The sequence below is a fragment of the Cibotium barometz genome, chromosome 21, assembly GCF_041138505.1.
Source record: "Cibotium barometz isolate CiBa-2024 chromosome 21, ASM4113850v1, whole genome shotgun sequence".
Classification (NCBI taxonomy): Eukaryota; Viridiplantae; Streptophyta; class Polypodiopsida; order Cyatheales; family Cibotiaceae; genus Cibotium; species Cibotium barometz.
This window is the reverse complement of record NC_141066.1, coordinates 29,437,050-29,457,446: the sequence shown is the minus strand read 5'-3', so window position 1 is coordinate 29,457,446 and position 20,397 is coordinate 29,437,050. Positions and strand designations below refer to the sequence as shown.

Below are 20,397 nucleotides of genomic sequence, written 5' to 3'. Positions count from 1 at the left end.
GGTGAGGCCGATGATATGCAATGACTAGAACTCAAAGTGAGTTCTGTAGCTGCCTATGACTCCACTCTCCATGGTTGCATGGGTTAATCCAAGTGAGTGCATCTTCGCAAGATGAGTGGATATTATGTATTCAAGTGTGTTCTCAATTGAGGATGTCGGAGCAGCTGCCATGTGGACGGGGAAGACCTAAGAAGCCCAAAGGCAAAATAAGCACAGCTGGAAATGTCAAAAGTACTTAAAAGCCAAGGATCGTGTGCAGGGAGAGGTTGGAAGAGGGTGGGGAGGGGGAGACAGAGAAGACTAAAGGGAACAACAGAAAACAAATAAAATAATAAAAATAGCTTTTTTGTGGGGAGGGGGATTCTCTTGGTCCAACACAAGCTTAAGAGAGTCAATTTCTTGATTTCCAAGGCGTCGGCCCTTCTCAAGCCTGCAAGTGGCATGTGATAAGTTTAGTGACACACCCGTATCCTCAAGCAAGTGTCGCAGCAGTGCTATTGGTGACCTTTTTAAATGCTTTATGATCAGAACAGCAGATGTTGTCAAGGCAATGCATTATCAGAGGAATCAGAGGTCTTGGTTTTGTTTATTCAGCTCAGCAAGATAAGTAGGAAGGGGAAAGGGCGGGTGCAATCTGCAGGACCTTGAGTGTCATGGTGAGGTGCAGGCTAGAAAGTGGTAGTCATTCTCGACTCAAGTAGCAGGAGAGCTTGTTACAGAGCGGGAAACACGGGATGCTTGCATTCTTCTGATCAGCAAGTCAACAGATCTATGTGGAGCATGATTTATGCTTGGACAGGCGTGTCTCCTTGCAAGGAGAAAATTCTAGCTGGATTGATTTAACTTCCTGCTGTGAGTGGTGATTGGTCAGGTATCAAAATGGCCAAAACAAACTCCTGCAGGACAATGCTAGCTCCTTGTAGACGAACCAACAATATTTCAGCAGGACGTATGCACTTCCATACCAACTCTGATCGGGAGCATGCCTAATCCAATCTTAGAAGACCACAACTCTGTTTAGGGATCTTAGCACACTAGTTTATGTCACCAAGTCTCAAGTCTTGTAGACGAACCAACAATATTTCAGCAGAAAGTACACACCTCCATACCGGCTCTGATTGGGAGCGTGCCTAATACAATCTTAGGAGACCACAACTCTGTTTAGGGATCTTAGCACATCAGTTTATGTCACCAAGTCTCAAGTCTTTTATTAAGCATTAGTTCATAGACCTTAACTGAGTCCACCGAGCTTCACTGTTGAAAGGACCTCCACTTATCTATCTGTTGTACACAGCTTTCTGTTATATCAAGTTTTTGTGATTGGCGCATTTTCTTCTGAAAGTGATGGTTTCTGATTGTGATTGAGTTGGCAGAGAAGACCCTTGAAGGTGCAATAGCAGGAATCTTGTCAATGTTACTAGCATGCTTGGCAGTTCACGTCATGTTTATGCAGCCAAGTCTTACTCCTGCTGAGGTACGACTGGGGAAACAATCAAGTTCTTGCCAGATTTGGGACTTCATATAGAGTGTTTCATATGTTTTGGAACTACATTGCCCTGAATCTTTTGCTGCAGTGGGTGTCTTTGATAGTAGCGGTTCTATGTACGGGGTTAATGGAAGCTTACACAACACAGCTGGACAATTTTTTTCTTCCTCTGATTTTCTATGCTCTGCTGATAGTGTGATTACCTAGATGCTGAGGCCTCATGCTCCAAGGAACCCTGTTATGAACTGACGTGCCCTTTTCCATTTTCTTTTATAAAAGGTTTGATGGGAATTTTGTGAGGTTTCTCTACGCTACACTTCCGCTTCATGTGAACCTGGGTCTTTTCGAATCTCCCTCATACTCCAGCTCCCGACAATTGGGTGCTTAACTTCTTGACTACGTAGTTTTTCCAGAGCTTTATACTGCCATGATGTCAATCAAAGAGTCTTGGATTCCAAAGCCATTAGAATGTATAGATTGTCAGCTGTTTGTTAACTTTTGGCACAGTGAGGCCTCCTGCAAAAAGTGGGGCAGAGTTTTTTGTGCTAAGGTTATAAATCCAGAGAAGGGATATTAATTCTTAATATTGGTTATTTATGTGAACCAAGGTTATAAATCAAGAGAATGGAACGTTTGCCACTTGATGGGCACCCAAACTTTTTGCAAATGGGGCCCAACATGAATCTGCTCGTGCCATTTGCTTCTTTGCTGTGATTTTTAGCCATAACTACTAATTATTTCTTAAACTTCTCCGGTCCACGATCAATAGACGTGTCTACAGGCTTCCTAAGATGTAGCAGCTGGGTGGATGATGACTTGCACTTTTGGTCATGGTAACTTTTTGTTAAACATCGCCGCTTTAAATGGCCAGGTGCATGGGAAACAAAGACATTGACACGCAATGTGTCTCACATATTAATGGCGTTTCTCATGGAAACCAATAGAAAATGCTTTCAGGAGGCGGCCCATCATATTTGGAGATGTCCTGGGAGGTTCTTTTGTTACGAATTCGCAGCTGTGTATGTCATGATATCTTTATCTGTAAGTGATTCTAATGAATTTACACTAGAGGAGGAAGGTCATGGGCAAGACGAGATCTTTGAAAGAACATAAGCGTGCTCTAGGAATGTTGCTCAACCGCAGTAAATATATGAAAAAGTACTTACATTCTTCAACACTACTGTCATTATGTGCCTGGTATCTCGTTTTGGGGATTTTAACCAAAAACAAAATTGTTCTATTAATTTACTATAATAGAATCTTGAATGGCAATTTGAAGCAAATGTGAACAAAGAGACAATTCTTAATTTTAAGACTCACTATTCAATTTTTCTGAATCATGACAACTCTTGCTATGCGTGCAATAAAAATCAGCGTAATAAGGATAAAGTAATATCTTCCTTATAAAGGTCTCATAAAGATGATCTGTACGTGGATGGGCTTTTTGTAGCAATGTTTTGAGGAGACATTCTTTCAAGGGAAACACTTAAGTCACTTTGAAGATAACCATCTTATGCACATGTAAGAGGAAGCGTTTTTTTAAATCCCGAGGGAAGAGAGAGAGAGAGAGAGAGAGAGAGAGAGAGAAAAGAAGAGTATAATTGAATAGCTAACATCAATGTATACATCTAAAATTACCTAGCATGTGAAGACAAATTGAAATACCTGTTGGCACGTACCATGCATTGTTATTGAATGGTCACCAAGGTGGTAGGTATGCACCGAAGAGAGATGTAATTAGGGTAACATCTCAACTATCAAAATTTCCATGTATATGATTTTCCCTTGTGTGAGCATACACATGTAAACTTTGCTTTAGATGGAGACTAGATTTTCAACCTTTCCTTGCACATGCTTTGCCCCGCTTTATCTTGTTCAAAAATCAAATTGCTTCTACAATTAACTTAATGTTCATCTTATGTTTAGAGGCCCCTTACACCTTTTTTTAAGCTAGGTTTGATCACACCCCTTATGGGGCTGTTTGAATTTAGAAATCACCCCGTATAGTTTAGTCACACCCCTAATTGGGGTGGTAGAGTTCTAAAAAGTTTAGGCACACCCCTAATTGGGCTCGTTGAGTTTAGAACGCACATTATGGAGTTTAGTCACACCCCTTGTGGTTGAGTTTAAAACTCACTTAGTATGCATTGTAGAGCACATATACTGTATCGTTAGGCGAGCTCCTTCACCCCTTTCCACACTTTCTTATGAGCTCTATTGTGCATAGGAGAAAAATAGGCAATCTCTTGCACAACCTTTATTTTGCCAATTTCCTTTCCCAACCCATCATCAAGATGGATGGGAAATGTTGTATGTACAACGTTTTCTTTACCAACTTATTTATATATAACATTAGGTTAAGCAGCGATGTGATAACATGCATCCCTTCGATTTCTAGTTAGCATGAGTCTCTCTTATTTCCCGTGCACGTATCTCTCATGCTTTTGTACCTTTTCCTCTTTGTAATTCAATTCATAATTTCAAGTGTTGATAATACACTCCACCTAAACAAAGGGGGACTTTAGTAGTATTTCCTTGAAGATATGTTTAGACTTTACAAAAAGAGTAAACTTAAAAACCTTCAAAGGTAAACTTTCAAGTCTTATCCACTTTAGCTTTCACAAGTTCACCTTGAATTACAAGCACTTTCATCATGATTATGGTACACATGCATGTATGAGTTATTGTCTTTTGGTTGAAGTGTCGGGTCAATCTATAGATTCTAGGCATGCTTCCATCATAAAAGAAGCAGTCATCTAGTAAAGCAACAATATAATTTGAAGAATATTTTTTTTCCTTTTTTATGTATAGCATTTCCACATGCTTGATATCATGCAAAACACACGCGTGCACACACACACTTTGAAGTCGAATTCATATTCATGTTTTCTACTCATACATACACCCATACACATGCTCACATAAACCCACATACCTCTATTTATATTGCCTCTCTCTCTCTCTCTCTCTCTCTCTCTCTCTCTCTCTACAGCAACACATCCATGATGATGATAGAAGTCTTTTCCTGTTGCTCTTTCATGAATGCCACCATGGTGTCATAAAACCCATCACATCCATCTCCACCTGTTAACCCATTAATATTGGCCATTCTCATTGTTCTTACTGCCTATGGAAACAAAGTTTCTCCTTATGCTATAACTAATATCTAGCTTTCTACTACTAGCTACATAAGCCATCCACCTTTTTGATTGACCTTAATTTTGCCAAATCAACTAATGTACTCATGTTGCCTATTCGCTAAATCAAGCTATTCCACCTAATACGTGCAATGCACATCCACAATGATGTTTTTGTCCAACTCGGTACTTCTCCCACGCTACCATATGCTATAGTTATTTTCGTCTTTCATTTGTGTAGCAAAAGCTTTTGTTCATTCTCTATATAAGGAAAAAAAAGCAGTCACTAGCATATCTAGGGAAAGTGCAAACTAGGGAAAATGAAACACTTTCTTAGATAGGTTAATTAGGAAATATAGTGCATAGATTTCTCTGTATAGAAAAAGTTACTTTATGGTTCAAAAGAGGAGAGCCATTTGCAAAAATATTTTTTGCAAAGGAGTCACTTGCATGGGACTCAGGATTGGATTTGTAATTGGGATGCTTATTTTCATGTCTTTCCTTGTGGAAGTGAAGAAAGTGACTTTCCATTTCAAGGGAGGAGCTAGATCTTGGTGGTTGAAGGAAATGCACAAATATGATTGGGATTGGTCGAATTTGGCATATCAAGAGCGAAAGTGCTTTAGAGATTAATGCATGATATTCTCACATGAGGACTCTCTATCTAGCTATATGGAGACATATTGGTACCTTTACTTTTTCATCCCTGACATCAAAGAGAAAGAAAGTATAGAGGGTTTTGTACAAAGATTAGACAAAGACTTCATGCAAGTATCTCAAAGTATTGCGAAAATTAATGAGGACATTAGTTTTGATGAGATTATGGTGTTGATGGTACTTGTCTACATGCATTGCCAAAGAGTCAAACTTAAGGGCAAGTTTGTCGAGCTAAGCAAGATAGAAATGAATGAGTTGGTGGTAATCATTCTTGGCTACACTTCATGCTTGAGAGGCGATGGAATGCTTCAACTCATGTTGAAAGATTTGGATATTAAGAGGGATAAAAGAGATTACCTGTCACTCAACCTTTTGGTCACTCTATGGACTATGATTATGTGGGCCTTTGAGGGTATTCTTAGAGACAACACGCTTGCTGAAATTTTTGAAAAGCAAGTGATTGTGAAGCCATACACTCAAGTGCAAGAAGTTTTGGACACTATCTCATGTGCTGATTGTGTTCTGGCATGCATAGATGTAGAAAGAGAGAGAAAGATGCTCTCATAATGGAGTACCACATGCACTCACCATCACTATTGCATTTTCTTTACAATCATAATCAGTAAACCCTAGCCACTAATCCTGAAGCCCTAGCTTGTAGACCTCTGTTATTGTCTGAATTTCTTGTAACCCTAGCCAGTAGACCTGGTATGCAAGGAAAGTCAAATGTGTTTTCAAGAGACCATTAAGGTGGGCATGCTTCGGTTTCTAGGCTTGGAAAAAGCAGCTCTGCAGCTTTGGATCCCATGGAGGGGTCTTCAAGGGGTGTGCACAATGTGAGTGGGAGACTCTTGGATGGAGTATTGAGGGGTTCATGGGACTTACCACACACTATCCATGGGCTTACTATTGGAATCACCAAGGGTCAAGGATGTGAAGGACAAAATTACACTTCCCAAGTTCAAAGGGGTGAACACAACCACTGAAGAATTGGAGGAATGGATTAGCAAGATGGAGATGTACTTTGCATTGTATCCTCGTGAGGAGGTGGACAAAGTACAATTTGTCATGTTGAATTTGGAAGATTATGCCCATTCAAAGGACATCTATGCTATGTACCATTTCACAAGAAGCTAAAGCGGGATGCAAAGGTTCCAACACTTTGAGGCTCGTGGGGAAGATTGGGGGCAGATCAATCCACATACTTGTTAATTTGGGGAGCACACATAGTTTTGTGAACTCTAAATCAATAAATTCTTTGAGACTATGCCCATGGGAGATGATGAAGCCTCTAAAAGCGGTGGTTTCAAGTGGACAGCATGAGCTGAGCAAGAGTTGGGTTGCAACAAGGATTTCTTTGTCTTCCAATTATGCCTATGATGCCTATTTGATTGTGCTTGACATAGGGCCCATTGATGTGGTGCTTGGATGCGATTGGGTAGGTTTCAATGGATTTGACATAGGGCCCATTGATGTGGTGCTTGGATGCGATTGATGTGGTGCTTGGATGCAATTGGTTGCACACTTTGGGTAGGTTTTCAATGGATTTGAAGCACATGAAAATGTGGTTTATTCATGAAGGCAAAGAGCTATGTTTGGATGGAATTTGCAACCATGCATTGACCTTGGTGTCTATGAAGTAAATGAAGAGAGAGTTGAAGAGCTTATGCCTTGTTTACATGCTACAACTCGCTCATCTCAAGAAGAGGACAATGGGCTGCAAATACATGATGAAGGGGTGGATGCCTTGTTGCAAGATTACAAAGATGTGTTGAGGCACCAAAATGCTTGCCACCTACTAGAGAAGTTGACCATGCCATAGAGCTTGAGAAGGATACAAAACCAATCCTCCTGATAGGCTTTCGAAGGTTGGGCAGGAGGAGGTGGCAAAGCAAGTGGAGGAACTTTTCGAAATAGCGTTCATACAACCAAGCCAATCACCATTCACCTCACCTGTTTTGTTGGTGAAGAAGAAGGATGGATCTTATAGAATGTGCATCGATTATTGTTGGAATTAGGGTTGCAGGAATGCACACACAACTTCAAGATGATGAGGAAGCTTGAGCACAACACAGTAGTGTATTATGAGTGCCAAAAATGAAAGATAACAAGCCCTAGAAGATAATGGGCGTATATACAATGCACGGGGGAAAAAAACCTCCTAGTGAGGGAAAAAGTGCCCCGGCGGTCCTAAGTGTGTTCACACACATCACTACTATAATATGGTAACAAATCCCCCCTGGAGTGATGCGGTGAACAAGAGCTAGCACTCATGTATAGGGAAGTGTCTAGCTATGTGGACGAATCCACAAAAGGGAGTAAGCCCAAAGCTTTGCGAAAAGCTTCGAACTTCTCACGAGGCAGAGCCTTTGTGAAAAGGTCTGCAAGGTTATCCTGTGTTGGCACATAAGCCAAACTGATCTCTCCTGCAGAGAGTCTCTCCCTGACATAATGGTAGTGCACCTCAATGTGCTTCGTACGAGCATGGAACACTGGGTTCCGCGCAACTGCCAATGCGCTCTGACTGTCAGTGAAGATGGTGGTGGCAGATGGCTGCCCAACACCCAAATCAGCCATAAGGCGTCTGAGCCACACACACTCAACCGTAGCTGTGAAAGCTGCCCTGTACTCAGCTTCACAACTAGAAGTGGCCACAGTAGGCTGCTTCTTGCTCAACCATGATATGCATGAGCTTCCAAGCATGAAGCAAAAACCACTCGTGGACACGCGTGTGTCATAACAACCAGCCCAGTCAGAATCTGAAAAAACATGTAAATCTGGCGGCAATGATCCCCCCTTGGGATAAAACAACCCAAGATGCCGAGTACCACTCAAATAGCGAAAGATACGCTTCACTGCCTGCCAATGCTTAATGCCTGGGCTATGCATAAATCTGCTCACCTGTGAGACTGCAAACTGAATGTCTGGCCTCGTAATGCATACATAAATGAGGCAACCAACAGCTGTCTGATAGAGTGTGACATCAAAGTGATCTCCAGCATCATGAAGACTCAACTTCAAACCTGTCTCCATTGGAGTAGCAATAGGCTTGCAGTCTTCAAGGCCAAATCTCCGCAACAATGTTTCAATATACTTTGTCTGACACAAAGCAATACCTCCATCACACTGCTTAAATTGTATCCCCAAATAATGATGCAAATGCCCCAAATCTGACATCTCAAAAGAGGCATTCAAATCAGCCTTAAAATCAGCAATATGACTCTCATTTGGTCCTGTGAGCAGCATGTCATCGACATAGAGAGCAATGATTAGATGTACACCATCCACACGTTTAACATACAAAGTGCTTTCTGTTGGACTATTCTGAAACCCATGTGCAGTCAAATATGCATGTATTTTTTCATACCAAGCTCGTGGAGCTTGCTTTAAACCATATAAAGCCTTTTTTAACCTGCACACTTTGTTTTCCTGCCCTCTTTGAACAAAACCACGAGGCTGCGATACATACACCTCCTCATGCAAATCTCCATTTAAGAACGCAGTCTTTATGTCCAGCTGATGTACATTCCAACCATTATGAGCTGCTAATGCACAGATGCTACGAACAGTGGTCATACGACATGTGGGAGCAAAAGTCTCATCAAAATCAATGCCCTTCTCTTGAGCATAACCTTTTGCAACAAGCCTAGCCTTATGGCGATCCACTGTGCCATCAGGCTTACGCTTCAATTTGTATACCCACTTAGTGCCAATGGCCTTCTTGCCAGGGGGCAAGTCACATAAAGACCATGTACCATTCTTCATAATAGCATCGTATTCTGCTTGCATAGCAGCCATCCAATTTTCTGAACTTTGTGCCTCATCAAGTGAAACAGGCTCACTTTCATCGCACATACTAGAAACAGCCAATGCATAACAATCTGACGCATAAGAGGCACCATGAGAGCCAGAACGAGTGCGACTAGACAAAGGGGCATCCAACTTGCTGTCACGCAAAGTCTGCACCAGCCATCTAGGCATATTCCTAGAGTCCTCAATCTCTTGTCTCTCATCCTCAAGTGCATCATGCACATCTGCATCAGATATAGGCTGATCTGTGCCATCATTTAAAACCTGCATAGGCTGAAAAACTGCCTCATGAGGTATTGCACTTGACTGTGCACCACTGAAAAGAGGCAACAATGTATCATAGACATCACGTGAGCTGATATCTGTCTCCTTAGTACATGAAACCAAGGGCTGAACTGCATCTTCCACAAATACAACATCACGGCTAACCAAAATGCGCTTTGTCTGTGGATGATACAAACGATAGCCTTTGCTCTCAGCACTATATCCAACAAAAATACATTTGACAGCTTTGTCATCCAATTTTCTGCGATGTTGCACAGGCACTAATGCATATGCCAGGCAACCAAAAACACGTAAATGGCCAACAGATGGCTTGCGGCTATGCCAAGCCTCATATGGAGTGACAACCTGTAATGCTTTGGTGGGACACCTGTTTAGTACATAAGTGGCACACATGACAGCCTCAAGCCAAAAACCATGTGGTAGACTTTGACTCTTAACCATACATCTTGCCATTTCCATGAGAGACCTGTTTTTTCTCTCAGCCACACCATTTTGCTGTGGTGTATACGGCACTGTACATTGGTGTTTTATCCCACGCTCAGCCAGAAATGCATTAAATTCTGAAGACATATACTCCCCCCCTCGATCTGAACGGAGGGTGCCCATCTTACTTTCTGACACATTTTCAGCCATAACCAAAAACTGTTTGAAGCACAAAAACACTTTGGACTTTGCCTTCAAAGGATATACCCATGCATGCCTGGTAAAATCATCAATGAAAGTCACGAAGTAAAGGTAGTTTCCAAATGATGGAGTTTGCATGGGACCACAAACATCACTGTGAACAAGCTGCAATCTGCGTTCAGCTCTCACTGATCCATCTTTGGGAAAGGAAGCACGCTGCATTTTACCCAATATGCAGCCCTCACAAACATGCTTGACAGGTGCCTCAAGCTTAGGCAAAGAAGACACCATTTCAGATTTCTGCAGGCGCAGCAAACTTGCAAAATTCAGATGACCAAAACGTGCATGCCACAGTTTTGCATTTGAAATAGCCTGCGTATCCATAATAGCACATGCTGAATCCTCTACACATTTGCCATCCATATTGAGCTTATACAGCCCTCGACATAGTGAACCAGATGCTACAATGATGTCACCACAAGAGAGATCATGAACAGTACATCTGTCATCCACAAATTTTACAACCAAACCTATTTTGGCAAATGCGGAGACTGACAGCAGATTCTTTTTGATCCCTGGCACATACAATGCATCAAAAAGTGTAAAGGTGTTGCCATTTGCAACATTCAGCACAATCTGTCCAACTCCTTTAACGGGATAAGAGGAGTTATTGGCACAAGTGACAGTATTCCCTGTGGGAGCAGACTCAAGGAAAGTGAATAAACTGCGCTGCGAGGTGATATGCTTAGTGGCACCACTGTCAAAGTACCATACATCTGAATCTACTGCAGACATACATGTGTCATGCAAAGATGGGTCATAACTGCACTGCGCATTGAATGCCCATTCTGTATCTAGCACAACATTAGCAGATTCATTGTTAGAAGGAGAGGCATCTGCAACAGCCATACCAGCCTCTTTCTTCTTAGCCTCTTTCGCAGCCAGCTTAGGACACGCTTTGATGACATGATCATTTCCCTTACAGTACTTGCAAAATGTCTTCTGTTTGTCACCCTTCTTCTCATCTTTGTCTTCCTTCTTTGGTTGCGCAGCATTTGCAGATTTCTGCTTACTAGAAGAAAAGCCAGCTTTACCTTTCCCACTTCTCTGACTAGCAACGAAAGCTTGATCTGCGACACGCATAATATTCCTGTTTTGCCTTGACTGGTCTTCTTGCAGCAAAACAGAAACTAACTCCTCAAATGATAAGGCATTGGGATTGCCTTTCATCATCAAGCGAAGAGTGGAAGCAAAACCCTGATAAGAATCTGGTAGACCATTCAAAACAGTCTGCACAAGTGAACTGTCTGACAGGATTTCATCTGCAGAAATGAGCTGCTCTTTGAAATCCTTGATCTTTGTCAAAAAGCTATCCATAGAATCACCTTCGTTCATATGCTCACTCTCCAACTGTTTTCGGAGATAAGCAACACGAGCCTCATTTCTTGCCTGATACAATGTGGCAAGTACATCCCAAGCATCCTTAGAAGTCCTGCAGGAGCGAATATGTGGGATAATGGTACGTTTGACAGACAGCGCAATCAAGGCATGAGCCTGCGCATCTCTACCATCCCAACGAATCTGCTCTGCTGAAAGTGGTGGTTCTCGAACAGCTGCTACAGCACTTGTGCCTGCACCATCATCAACAGTACCTGTTTCTGATGTGTTTGCAGCATTCCCAGCCACAATAGGACGTGCATCAATACCCTGCACAATGTTCCATAACCCCTTTGCTACCAATACATGTCGCATCATATATGCCCACAATGGATAGTTGGTGCCATCCAACTTATCCTCAGCAGCCAACATGCGGAATACATCATTGTTGTCAGCCATGGCCAATGACTGTACTACTAGATGTAAATGCTGTCTGTAAGAGGTAAACCTGTATAAAATCGACCTGTGCTATGTAGCACAGCCCAAAACAGATGAATGGGCACCTGTCCTGCAGATTTTAATCTTGACAGAAAATCTGCACAGTAGGACGATTTTGCCTGCGCAGTACTTGGAATGCAAAAACGGAGGGCGAAATGACTTCAGATCAAAATTCTGAAACGACCGAGTCCTATGGGCTCCCCCACGGCATATACTAACCTGCAGACGCTCGTGAAACCTCGTCGCAATCGGAGGAGATGAAGCGGCAAGTGCCGGTGATGCTGCCCGGGAGGAGGAAGCCTGCTCTGATACCAATTGTTGGAATTAGGGTTGCAGGAATGCACACACAACTTCAAGATGATGAGGAAGCTTGAGCACAACACAGTAGTGTATTATGAGTGCCAAAAATGAAAGATAACAAGCCCTAGAAGATAATGGGCGTATATACAATGCACGGGGGAAAAAAACCTCCTAGTGAGGGAAAAAGTGCCCCGGCGGTCCTAAGTGTGTTCACACACATCACTACTATAATATGGTAACAATTATAGGGATCTCAACAAAATCACTATAAAGAATTGATATCCCATTCCCAGGATTGATGATTTACTTGATGAGTTGAAAGAATGGTAGAGTTTTGGATGCATATTTTAAGCACTTATATGCTATGGATCATGCCTATGAGGTTTTAGGTGATAGATACTCTACTTTGGGTGATTTGCAAGATGCCCATGATGTTTGGCCTTTCTTATACCTTGGCATGATTCAGATTTTGAGGCATTCAATTTTGATGCCCATAGATGCTCTTATGAGGCCATATACCATATCTATGAGGCATTTGTGCTTGCTCACATAGTGGATGTTATCTTGATACTATAGACTCAGTACATAGGACATTCACACCTGGATATATTTGGGAAGCTATGGATGTCATGGTTATTCATACTTAACGATGAAGGTTATACATATGTTGATCTTATCGAGAGAGACATTGATATAGCGGGCCATGCCTTGGATCATTTAGGAAATGATATATATGAGGAGGGTGTCAGTTCGCTTATGACGGTGTATGATTCCACTTGTGAGACATGATTATTTGGCCTTTGTGGATGTCATCATGATCCTATGGTTTATAGAGCTAAGGTATTCACTTTCGGATGTGTCACGTCATTTGGGATGCATGGTTTTTTATCACGGGACATGCCACTTTTGCATTTATGGTTACTCGGTTACTGAGGATGGGCGTATAAGCTTTCCCTTGGAACCTAGCATGATTGGTGGCCACTTTATTAATCCTAGAAGATACCATTGTGATTCCCATGACTATGAGACATCCACATTGGATGGTTAGTCTCATGGAGTTTCATTAGATCTAGGCAATCATGTGGGTCATCATTTTGGTAGATTATTGGATGGCGCTTCCTTCAATATATGTGGTTATGCATGTATGCATATGGATCACTGGTTCTTTGAACTTCCATTCGACCTAAGAGATTATGTGATGATTAAGGATGCATGGCTACATCATCTTTTCACCTAGGTGGCATCATGTTTTACAGCTTGGGAGTTGGCCATGGAGTTTTCCATTTGATCCAAGAGGCTATGAGGTCCTTTTGATGTTGATGTTATTTTTGTATCGACATTTGTGGTTTTCCATTTGATGCTGGTGGCGACTCAGTTTATTATATAGGATCATGGATTGTTAAGGCACTTACTATGTTCTATGACTCCACATGTTGTGGGTTGATTTTGGTTTGTTTTGCATGAACACCCTTCGATTTTGAGGACGAAATCATTGTAGGAGGGTATGGTTTGTAATGTAGGAAATAACACACATGAAATATGGGATGAGGGCCTAAGCATATGATATGGGGCATAGGACTTGGGTTTATGGACAACCCATGTGTGAAAGGTCCTAGGAGTAAGTGACTATATAAGTCACTTATGGGATAGTTTGTACATCTTTTGACTCTTGATCATAATACAATTACCTTGCTTCCTCCTATGGCTCAAGCTCTCATGGGTGAGCTTCTCCTTCTTGAGATGCTAGGATGCTGATCTACACTAGGATGGTGACCTACACCCTTGTTGAGGTATTCTCGTGTTTATTTTTTCTTCAAAATAATTGACTAAAAGAGAAACTTAGGCATAATAATATTATTTAGTATAGAAAATCTGCGTTAACTAAACACATGCAATTATATTACACATTTTATTAGATTACATGAGTACGTTTTTAATAGGTAGTTAATATTCATCATAAAAATAACTAAATAATTAAGTACTACAAGTATGTTTCTTTGAACATTGTATATTATTGTGACCTTTAAGGTAAGATATAAAAGTTGATTAGACTAAATAGGTACAACAAAGATGGCAAATTATGTTGATGTTTTTATCTTTATAAAAGTATTCATGATTGATCCAATATTATCAAATTCTAAATCACTAGTTGAAGGAAAAATAATGATAAGTACTTGCTTTTTGTTTCTTTTAATTGTGTTGAAGAGGAGATAAATTATTATTTGTTTTATGAGGTTATTAAGAGAAGATTGGTTAAAGGGGCTCAAGGCGAAGGCTGCATGCCCTAATACTGATGATGTTCACATCCTAGTGTTTCTAATAGGAGCTCAACCGAAAGGAATCAGTAGGGCAGTTGGCTAAAGTGGATGGCTTGTAACCCGAGGTAATGGGTTTATGGTGCTACCTTGCAACCCGAGGTAATGGGTTTATGGTGCTACCTTGCAACCCGTAGGTGTGTGTGTTTGTAAAAGGGTATGACGGACCCCATGTAATAAAAATTGCACAATTTTTTTAAAAAAAAAAAGAGAAAAGAGGGGAGGGGAGGGGTGGCATTTTCAACTTGGCTCTAAGAGGTAGCCATTAGTGCTAGTGGCAGTGTGTCCTACACACCACTCCAATTGCAAAACCAACATCCATTGGGTGATACATTTGGAAATGATCATCTATACAAATATTATCCTATGAAGGATATTGTAAGCACATATGACTGTAGAGACGGAAAGGAAAAATTACAAAATAAGGACTTGGGACATTAACTTGGTAAAAGCTTAGAACCAAACTCCTCTTAAAGGGGCTACTAGGAAAGGCAAAACCTACAAAAAGAGTGCAAGAAGAAGAAGATCCAAGTAGTTAGGCAATGACGAATCGCGTCTGTCATTAAGCTGTTTTTGTAAAGGGCACATCTAACAAAAAAGAACATATGTAACGAGGTGATCGGATGACCCAAAGAGCACACTACAAGTGGGTCCAATGGACCCACCATGTGGCAACGTAATGAACTTGCAACCTTTCTATTTGAGGAGCTAGTACATATACTATATCTTATTGAGAGTAGGTACAAGCCAAGAGATATATTGCTAAACCTTTTGCTTTTCTATCCTCAAAAGTGTGCCGATGGAGGGACTTGAGTGATTGGATGGAAGGAAATCTACGTACATGCACTGGGGAGCTAGCCAACAAGCTTGCATGGAATCTAACTCAAATATCAAGACATAAAAGGACTACCCAAAGTGGTCGTGTGAACAAGTTGGGTCACTATACAAAAGTTTGTGTGTGCGTGAACAAGTTTGGTCATTATACAAAAGTTTGCAATTCCTCATTCACGTGAGCCCCATTCATATAGTAATTGCTAATAATCCATCAAGGCATAGTTTCTTTGTGATAAATGTATTGATAATTCTCAAGAAAGAGTGTGTTGATACCACAGAATGTCATATCAATTGAAGGAGCAAACCAAAACACTAACACTCCTTACCAAATTGGGGATGGTGCTACTATGAGAAGGAGAACATAACTACATCCAATCAATCACTACTATGAGAAGGAGGACACAACTACATCCAATCAATTACTACTATGAGAAGGAGGACACAATTGCATCCAATCAATGACTACTCTTTTAAGTAGAAAAGCCTCATAATATGCTGTGTCTTTCACTCAAGCCTACTCTTGTCCCATCAACATTGAGCACTTTTCCATAGATTATCTCTATTAATAATAAGGCCTCCACATTTCAAGTATCACAAGGAAGAACCTCACCATGGAGAGCTCAAACCTGAATGGCCACAAACCCTTTCATGCCAAATTTGACTTTTTCATTGACAATCCCACTAGCATTGAGACCACCTCCACCAATGTTTCTCTAGGAACTCTTCAGGAATAGGCTTCACCTTCTCGCCTCACCTCCAAGGGCACCTCATCTTCATATCACCATAACACCCCACTGAATGAACCTCTTAATAGCCCAAGGCTTGTAACCAAAATGTATAGATCCGTATAAGATCCTTTAGAGGACCCAAACAGCCTTCCAAAAAAGAGGAACCAAGGCTAAGTGCCACAAACTTAACCAAAGAAGAAACCACAAAAAAGGGCCATTGCTCAAGGGGGTTGGGTATTTAGTAAGTTGCACCATGCCTAAGGACATAATGAGGGCAATGATCCCATATGGGTAACAAAGCATGATGCAAGCACTCTACCTTAAAAAGGAACAGAGGTGTCAAAAAAGCCATTAAGAAACTTGTCTCAATGATTCCGAAGCCATTGTTAGTGGGTACCAAAAGATGCTCTACAAACCAAAGGTCACTAAGATGAAAACCCATCCAAGGGGTATCCAAGTAGAGGAGTAGCCAACAAGAAACAACAACAGGATTGGGCAAGGAACTATTTCCAAAAACAAAGGGATAGGCTTCTCCGCAACACTTGAGAATTAACTCATGAAGTTGAAAGTGGTGCCTTGAACATGTGCAACAAAGAAACTTAGTTGTAGGGTGACAAGAGTAAACAATATATGGATTAGTCCAGAAAGGGAGTATAAAAATCACAACCCACACTGATCCTTAACTTCTTCAGCTACACACATCCACAAGAACCTACATTGTGTGAGTGCCAAGCATTGGCTTCTTCACTAAGAGCCTTGTGTGACAAAGAAAATTGCGATAAACTACTCACTCACTTAACACTTCTTTAAAGGCATCCCCTTAAGTCGTATAAAAGCACTTCATTGAAGTTATCCCCTCAAGTTGTCAAGAAGAAGTCCTACTAGATCACTAAGCATGCATTGAAGGCAGCCCCTTAAGTGGTCTAGAAGAAGTCCTTTAATTATCTTAGCGTAACGAGTGGAGGAGGATGTCAAAGGTTGCAATGCAAACACCATCATGGTTCACAATGACCTTTGGCACTAAGGCCACAACTACCATGACTTTTGGCACTAAGGCAACAACCTCTTCAAAGGCCAAATCATTTAAAGGCCAACAAGGAGCATGATAGTCAACTTAGTAGTAGCTACAATTAACCACATCCCCCAAAAATGGGATAAAGACACAAGAAACTATTGCTCATATGGAGGAAAAAAGTAATCGGGAGTGCATAAGAATCTTGGACACACAAGAAACTTACCTGAACAGAAAGACCTCCTGAGTGCCACATCAAGTATTGCAATATTGCACTCTTCTTCTCTATACTTAAATATCTCATCTTTGCATTACTTTCTTTTGCATTTATGTACTTTATTTCTCTTACCTTAGCCTATATTTCTCTATTATCACATAGAATAGGCTAATATCATCTCCAATTAACAATTGCTGAACTCGTGCTCTTAGACAAGTCACCCTATCATCCGAAGAACTATGCCAGTCTATTCCGATGTCCCCATACCAATTTTTCATAATTCCATAGATGAACCAATCATCATATTTGCATGTACTAGCGATTTGCAATGGTATGCCCACACTACTCATTCCTACACCCACATACCAATTTTCCATAATTCCATAGATGAACTTGGTACCATGTCTAAACTAATTCCCATAGGCCCAACTAGCAAGTACATAATATTATATAAGCCAGCCTCAAGCCAGCTCTAAGGCTCTAGTTTATGTTGCTTATCCACGAGAAAATCTTAAAATGGATATGCCTTTTTGGCTAGGAGCAAGATCAAAAAGGATTAGTGCAATCTACTCAATTAAAAGAGTAAAATTTATGCTTGTAATTCATTGTGATCTCTACTACTGTATCTTCCTCCAAACTCAGTGGTGTCAATTGGGGCACATATGTATTTGTTTCAGGATATCCATGTGATGTACCCCATTAATGTCATTGAGGATGAACTAAATGGGTTCTTAAATTCCTATCTAAAATAATGCCAATCTTGAAAAGTTGAGAAAGGTGCATGAGCATTGACAAAGACCTATAAGCCTTTATGCCTCCATCAACTCCCACTAACTCCACCTAACCTTATTCTTTTACTTCTCTTTTCTCTCATCCAAATTTCCTATTGATAACTCTCTCAATCCTTCTTCTTCTAGTGACATTTCTACCTATTGAGATCGACCCTACAAACCCTTATCAAGCTTGAGAGTATGAAACATACTCTAAGACCTTGCTATAAGAGCTACTATCTCTTGTCAATGAGTTAGAACCTTTAACAAAATTAAGTGCACTAGACTATTGAGAGCTACAACCATTGCTACCAATCACCATTGCTTTCATAAAGGACCAAGACTTTCAAGATCTATATTCATGAGATTAGGTGACGAGAAAATTAGGTGTGTGTGACAATGTTGAGATATTGAGCTCAACTAGTGCTATAATGGACATTGATGACCTGCTTGTGCATCTACACTTGCATAGTTGGTGATATTATGGGTGATATGTGGCCAGTGGGATGATAAGCTGCGTGATAGCCATTTTGGATTACTAGAGACTGTCATAGTTATAGCACCAGCTCATTTAGTTGGGCTCACATTATGGACTAACCCTTGTATGTTGTAGTAGTTGAGTTCTAACCTATATATGTGTGTACTCCTATTTTATGTTATGTTGATTGAGTAGAGAAGAAGAAGATAGAAGAAAATTCAGCTATCCATCTCTCTCATGTCTTGGTCTCACATTATGGACTGACCCTTGTATGTTGTAGTAGTACTAACCTATATATGTGTGTACTCCTATTTTATGTTATGTTGATTGAGTAGAGAAGAAGAAGATAGAAGAAAATTCAGCTATCCATCTCTCTCATGTCTTGGTCTCTCTTGTGTGTGTGTGTGTGTGTGTGTTTGCTTGCTAGGGTTTGAAGCCCCATTTTGTCCCACTGTAGAGTATTTTCAGGATAATTTTCTAGAAGTTCTAGTAGAGAACTGTTTTTGCTCAAAATCTGGTTATTGCAGTGCAGCAGCGCATTTTGGAAGTGCAGACAGGGTTTGCACATGTATTGTTGATACTGGGTGTATGTACATGTACTCTGGTCACATTTGGTGACACACAGGGTGTGCTAAAGTACACTGTTGCAGCAATTACAGGAGATACTATTGTATTACAGGTTGCATATAGACGTTGTCTATTTGCAGGTTATTTGATTGCTGCAGGAAAACATGTCTATGGAATTAATCAGATTGTTAGTGAGAAGCTGGATAAGAATAACTTCCATGCCTGGAAGTTCCATGCCTGGAAGTTCAGAATGACCAATTTCCTAATGGGTAAAGGATTTTGGGATTATGTAGAAGGAGACAATGAGGAGCCTCCAGAGTTATCTATGGAGAATGCCACTCCATAAAGGCATTCCAAGGATTGGAATCAGGGTGCAAGAAAAGTCATGTACTGGCTTTCAATTAGTGTCGCAGACACTATGATAGGACACATACAGGATACAAACACTCCAGCAGTTGTATGGCAGAATCTGGTTTAGATGTTCTAGACTAACACAAGGGCAAGGAAGTTGCAATTAAAGCAAGAGTTGCATATTGTGGAAAAGAAAAGCATGTCCATCAATGAATATGCCATAAAGATCAAGGGCATTGTTGAATCCCTTGGGTCTATCAATGTATTAGTGGAGGATGATGATTTGGTGAGTGTCTGTCTGAATGGGCTTCGCAAAGAGTACCCATTCAAGACCTCCATTGCAGTTAGGGAGAATGTTCCCAACTTTTGGGACTTGATATCTATGCTGATCATAGAAGAAAAGGCTTTAGGTGAGGATTCTTCTTCACAAAGCAAGAACACATCGGAAAAGGCCTTCTACTCTAATTCAGGTAGAGGCAGAGGTAAAGGTCGTGGTTGAGGCCAAGGTAGTGGCCGACAAGGAAATCAGAATTCTAGACACAACAACAGTCCAATGATACATAGCAGCAATCATACAGAGGTGGAAGAGGCCAATTTAGAGGCAGGGGGAGCCAAACAGGCCGAGGTGGTTGTTTGGTAAAGAAATCAAAATGCAAATAGCATAGAGTGCTATTACTGTGGCAAACCACCAGGACACATGGCAAAGGACTGCTACAAAAAGCAGAATGACATTAAAAGTGGAAAGTTGTAGGCAAGGTAACTATGCATCATCTAGTAAACATGGAGGTGATGACAGAAGTGAGCAGCTGTTTATGATGTAGGCAAGGTAACTATGCATCATCTGCTGCTTATGATGTAGCACATGCTTAGTTCCATAACATGGGATGTGTCAGGATCTCAAGATATATGGTATGTGGATTCTGACGCCTCTAACCACATGACCAATCATGC

The 20,397-nt window shown here is 40.9% G+C and overlaps 1 protein-coding gene across 2 annotated transcripts in view; it reads left to right on the top strand.

Annotated features, from left to right (window-relative positions):
- LOC147627039 (phosphatidate cytidylyltransferase family protein) overlaps window positions 1–2,176 on the top strand; it is a 52,871-nt gene extending 50,695 nt beyond the window's left edge. The window contains exons 13-14 of one of the 2 annotated variants that reach the window (XM_086815622.1): window positions 1,374–1,474; window positions 1,575–2,176. In XM_086815622.1, coding sequence (XP_086671748.1) covers window positions 1,374–1,474; window positions 1,575–1,685 — 212 coding nt within the window. In that variant the 3' untranslated portion in view covers window positions 1,686–2,176. Of the gene's footprint in view, window positions 1–1,373; window positions 1,491–1,574 lie in introns of those variants that run through there. The other variant, XM_086815623.1, reaches the window with a different exon arrangement.
- The last annotated feature ends 18,221 nt before the right edge of the window (window positions 2,177–20,397 follow it).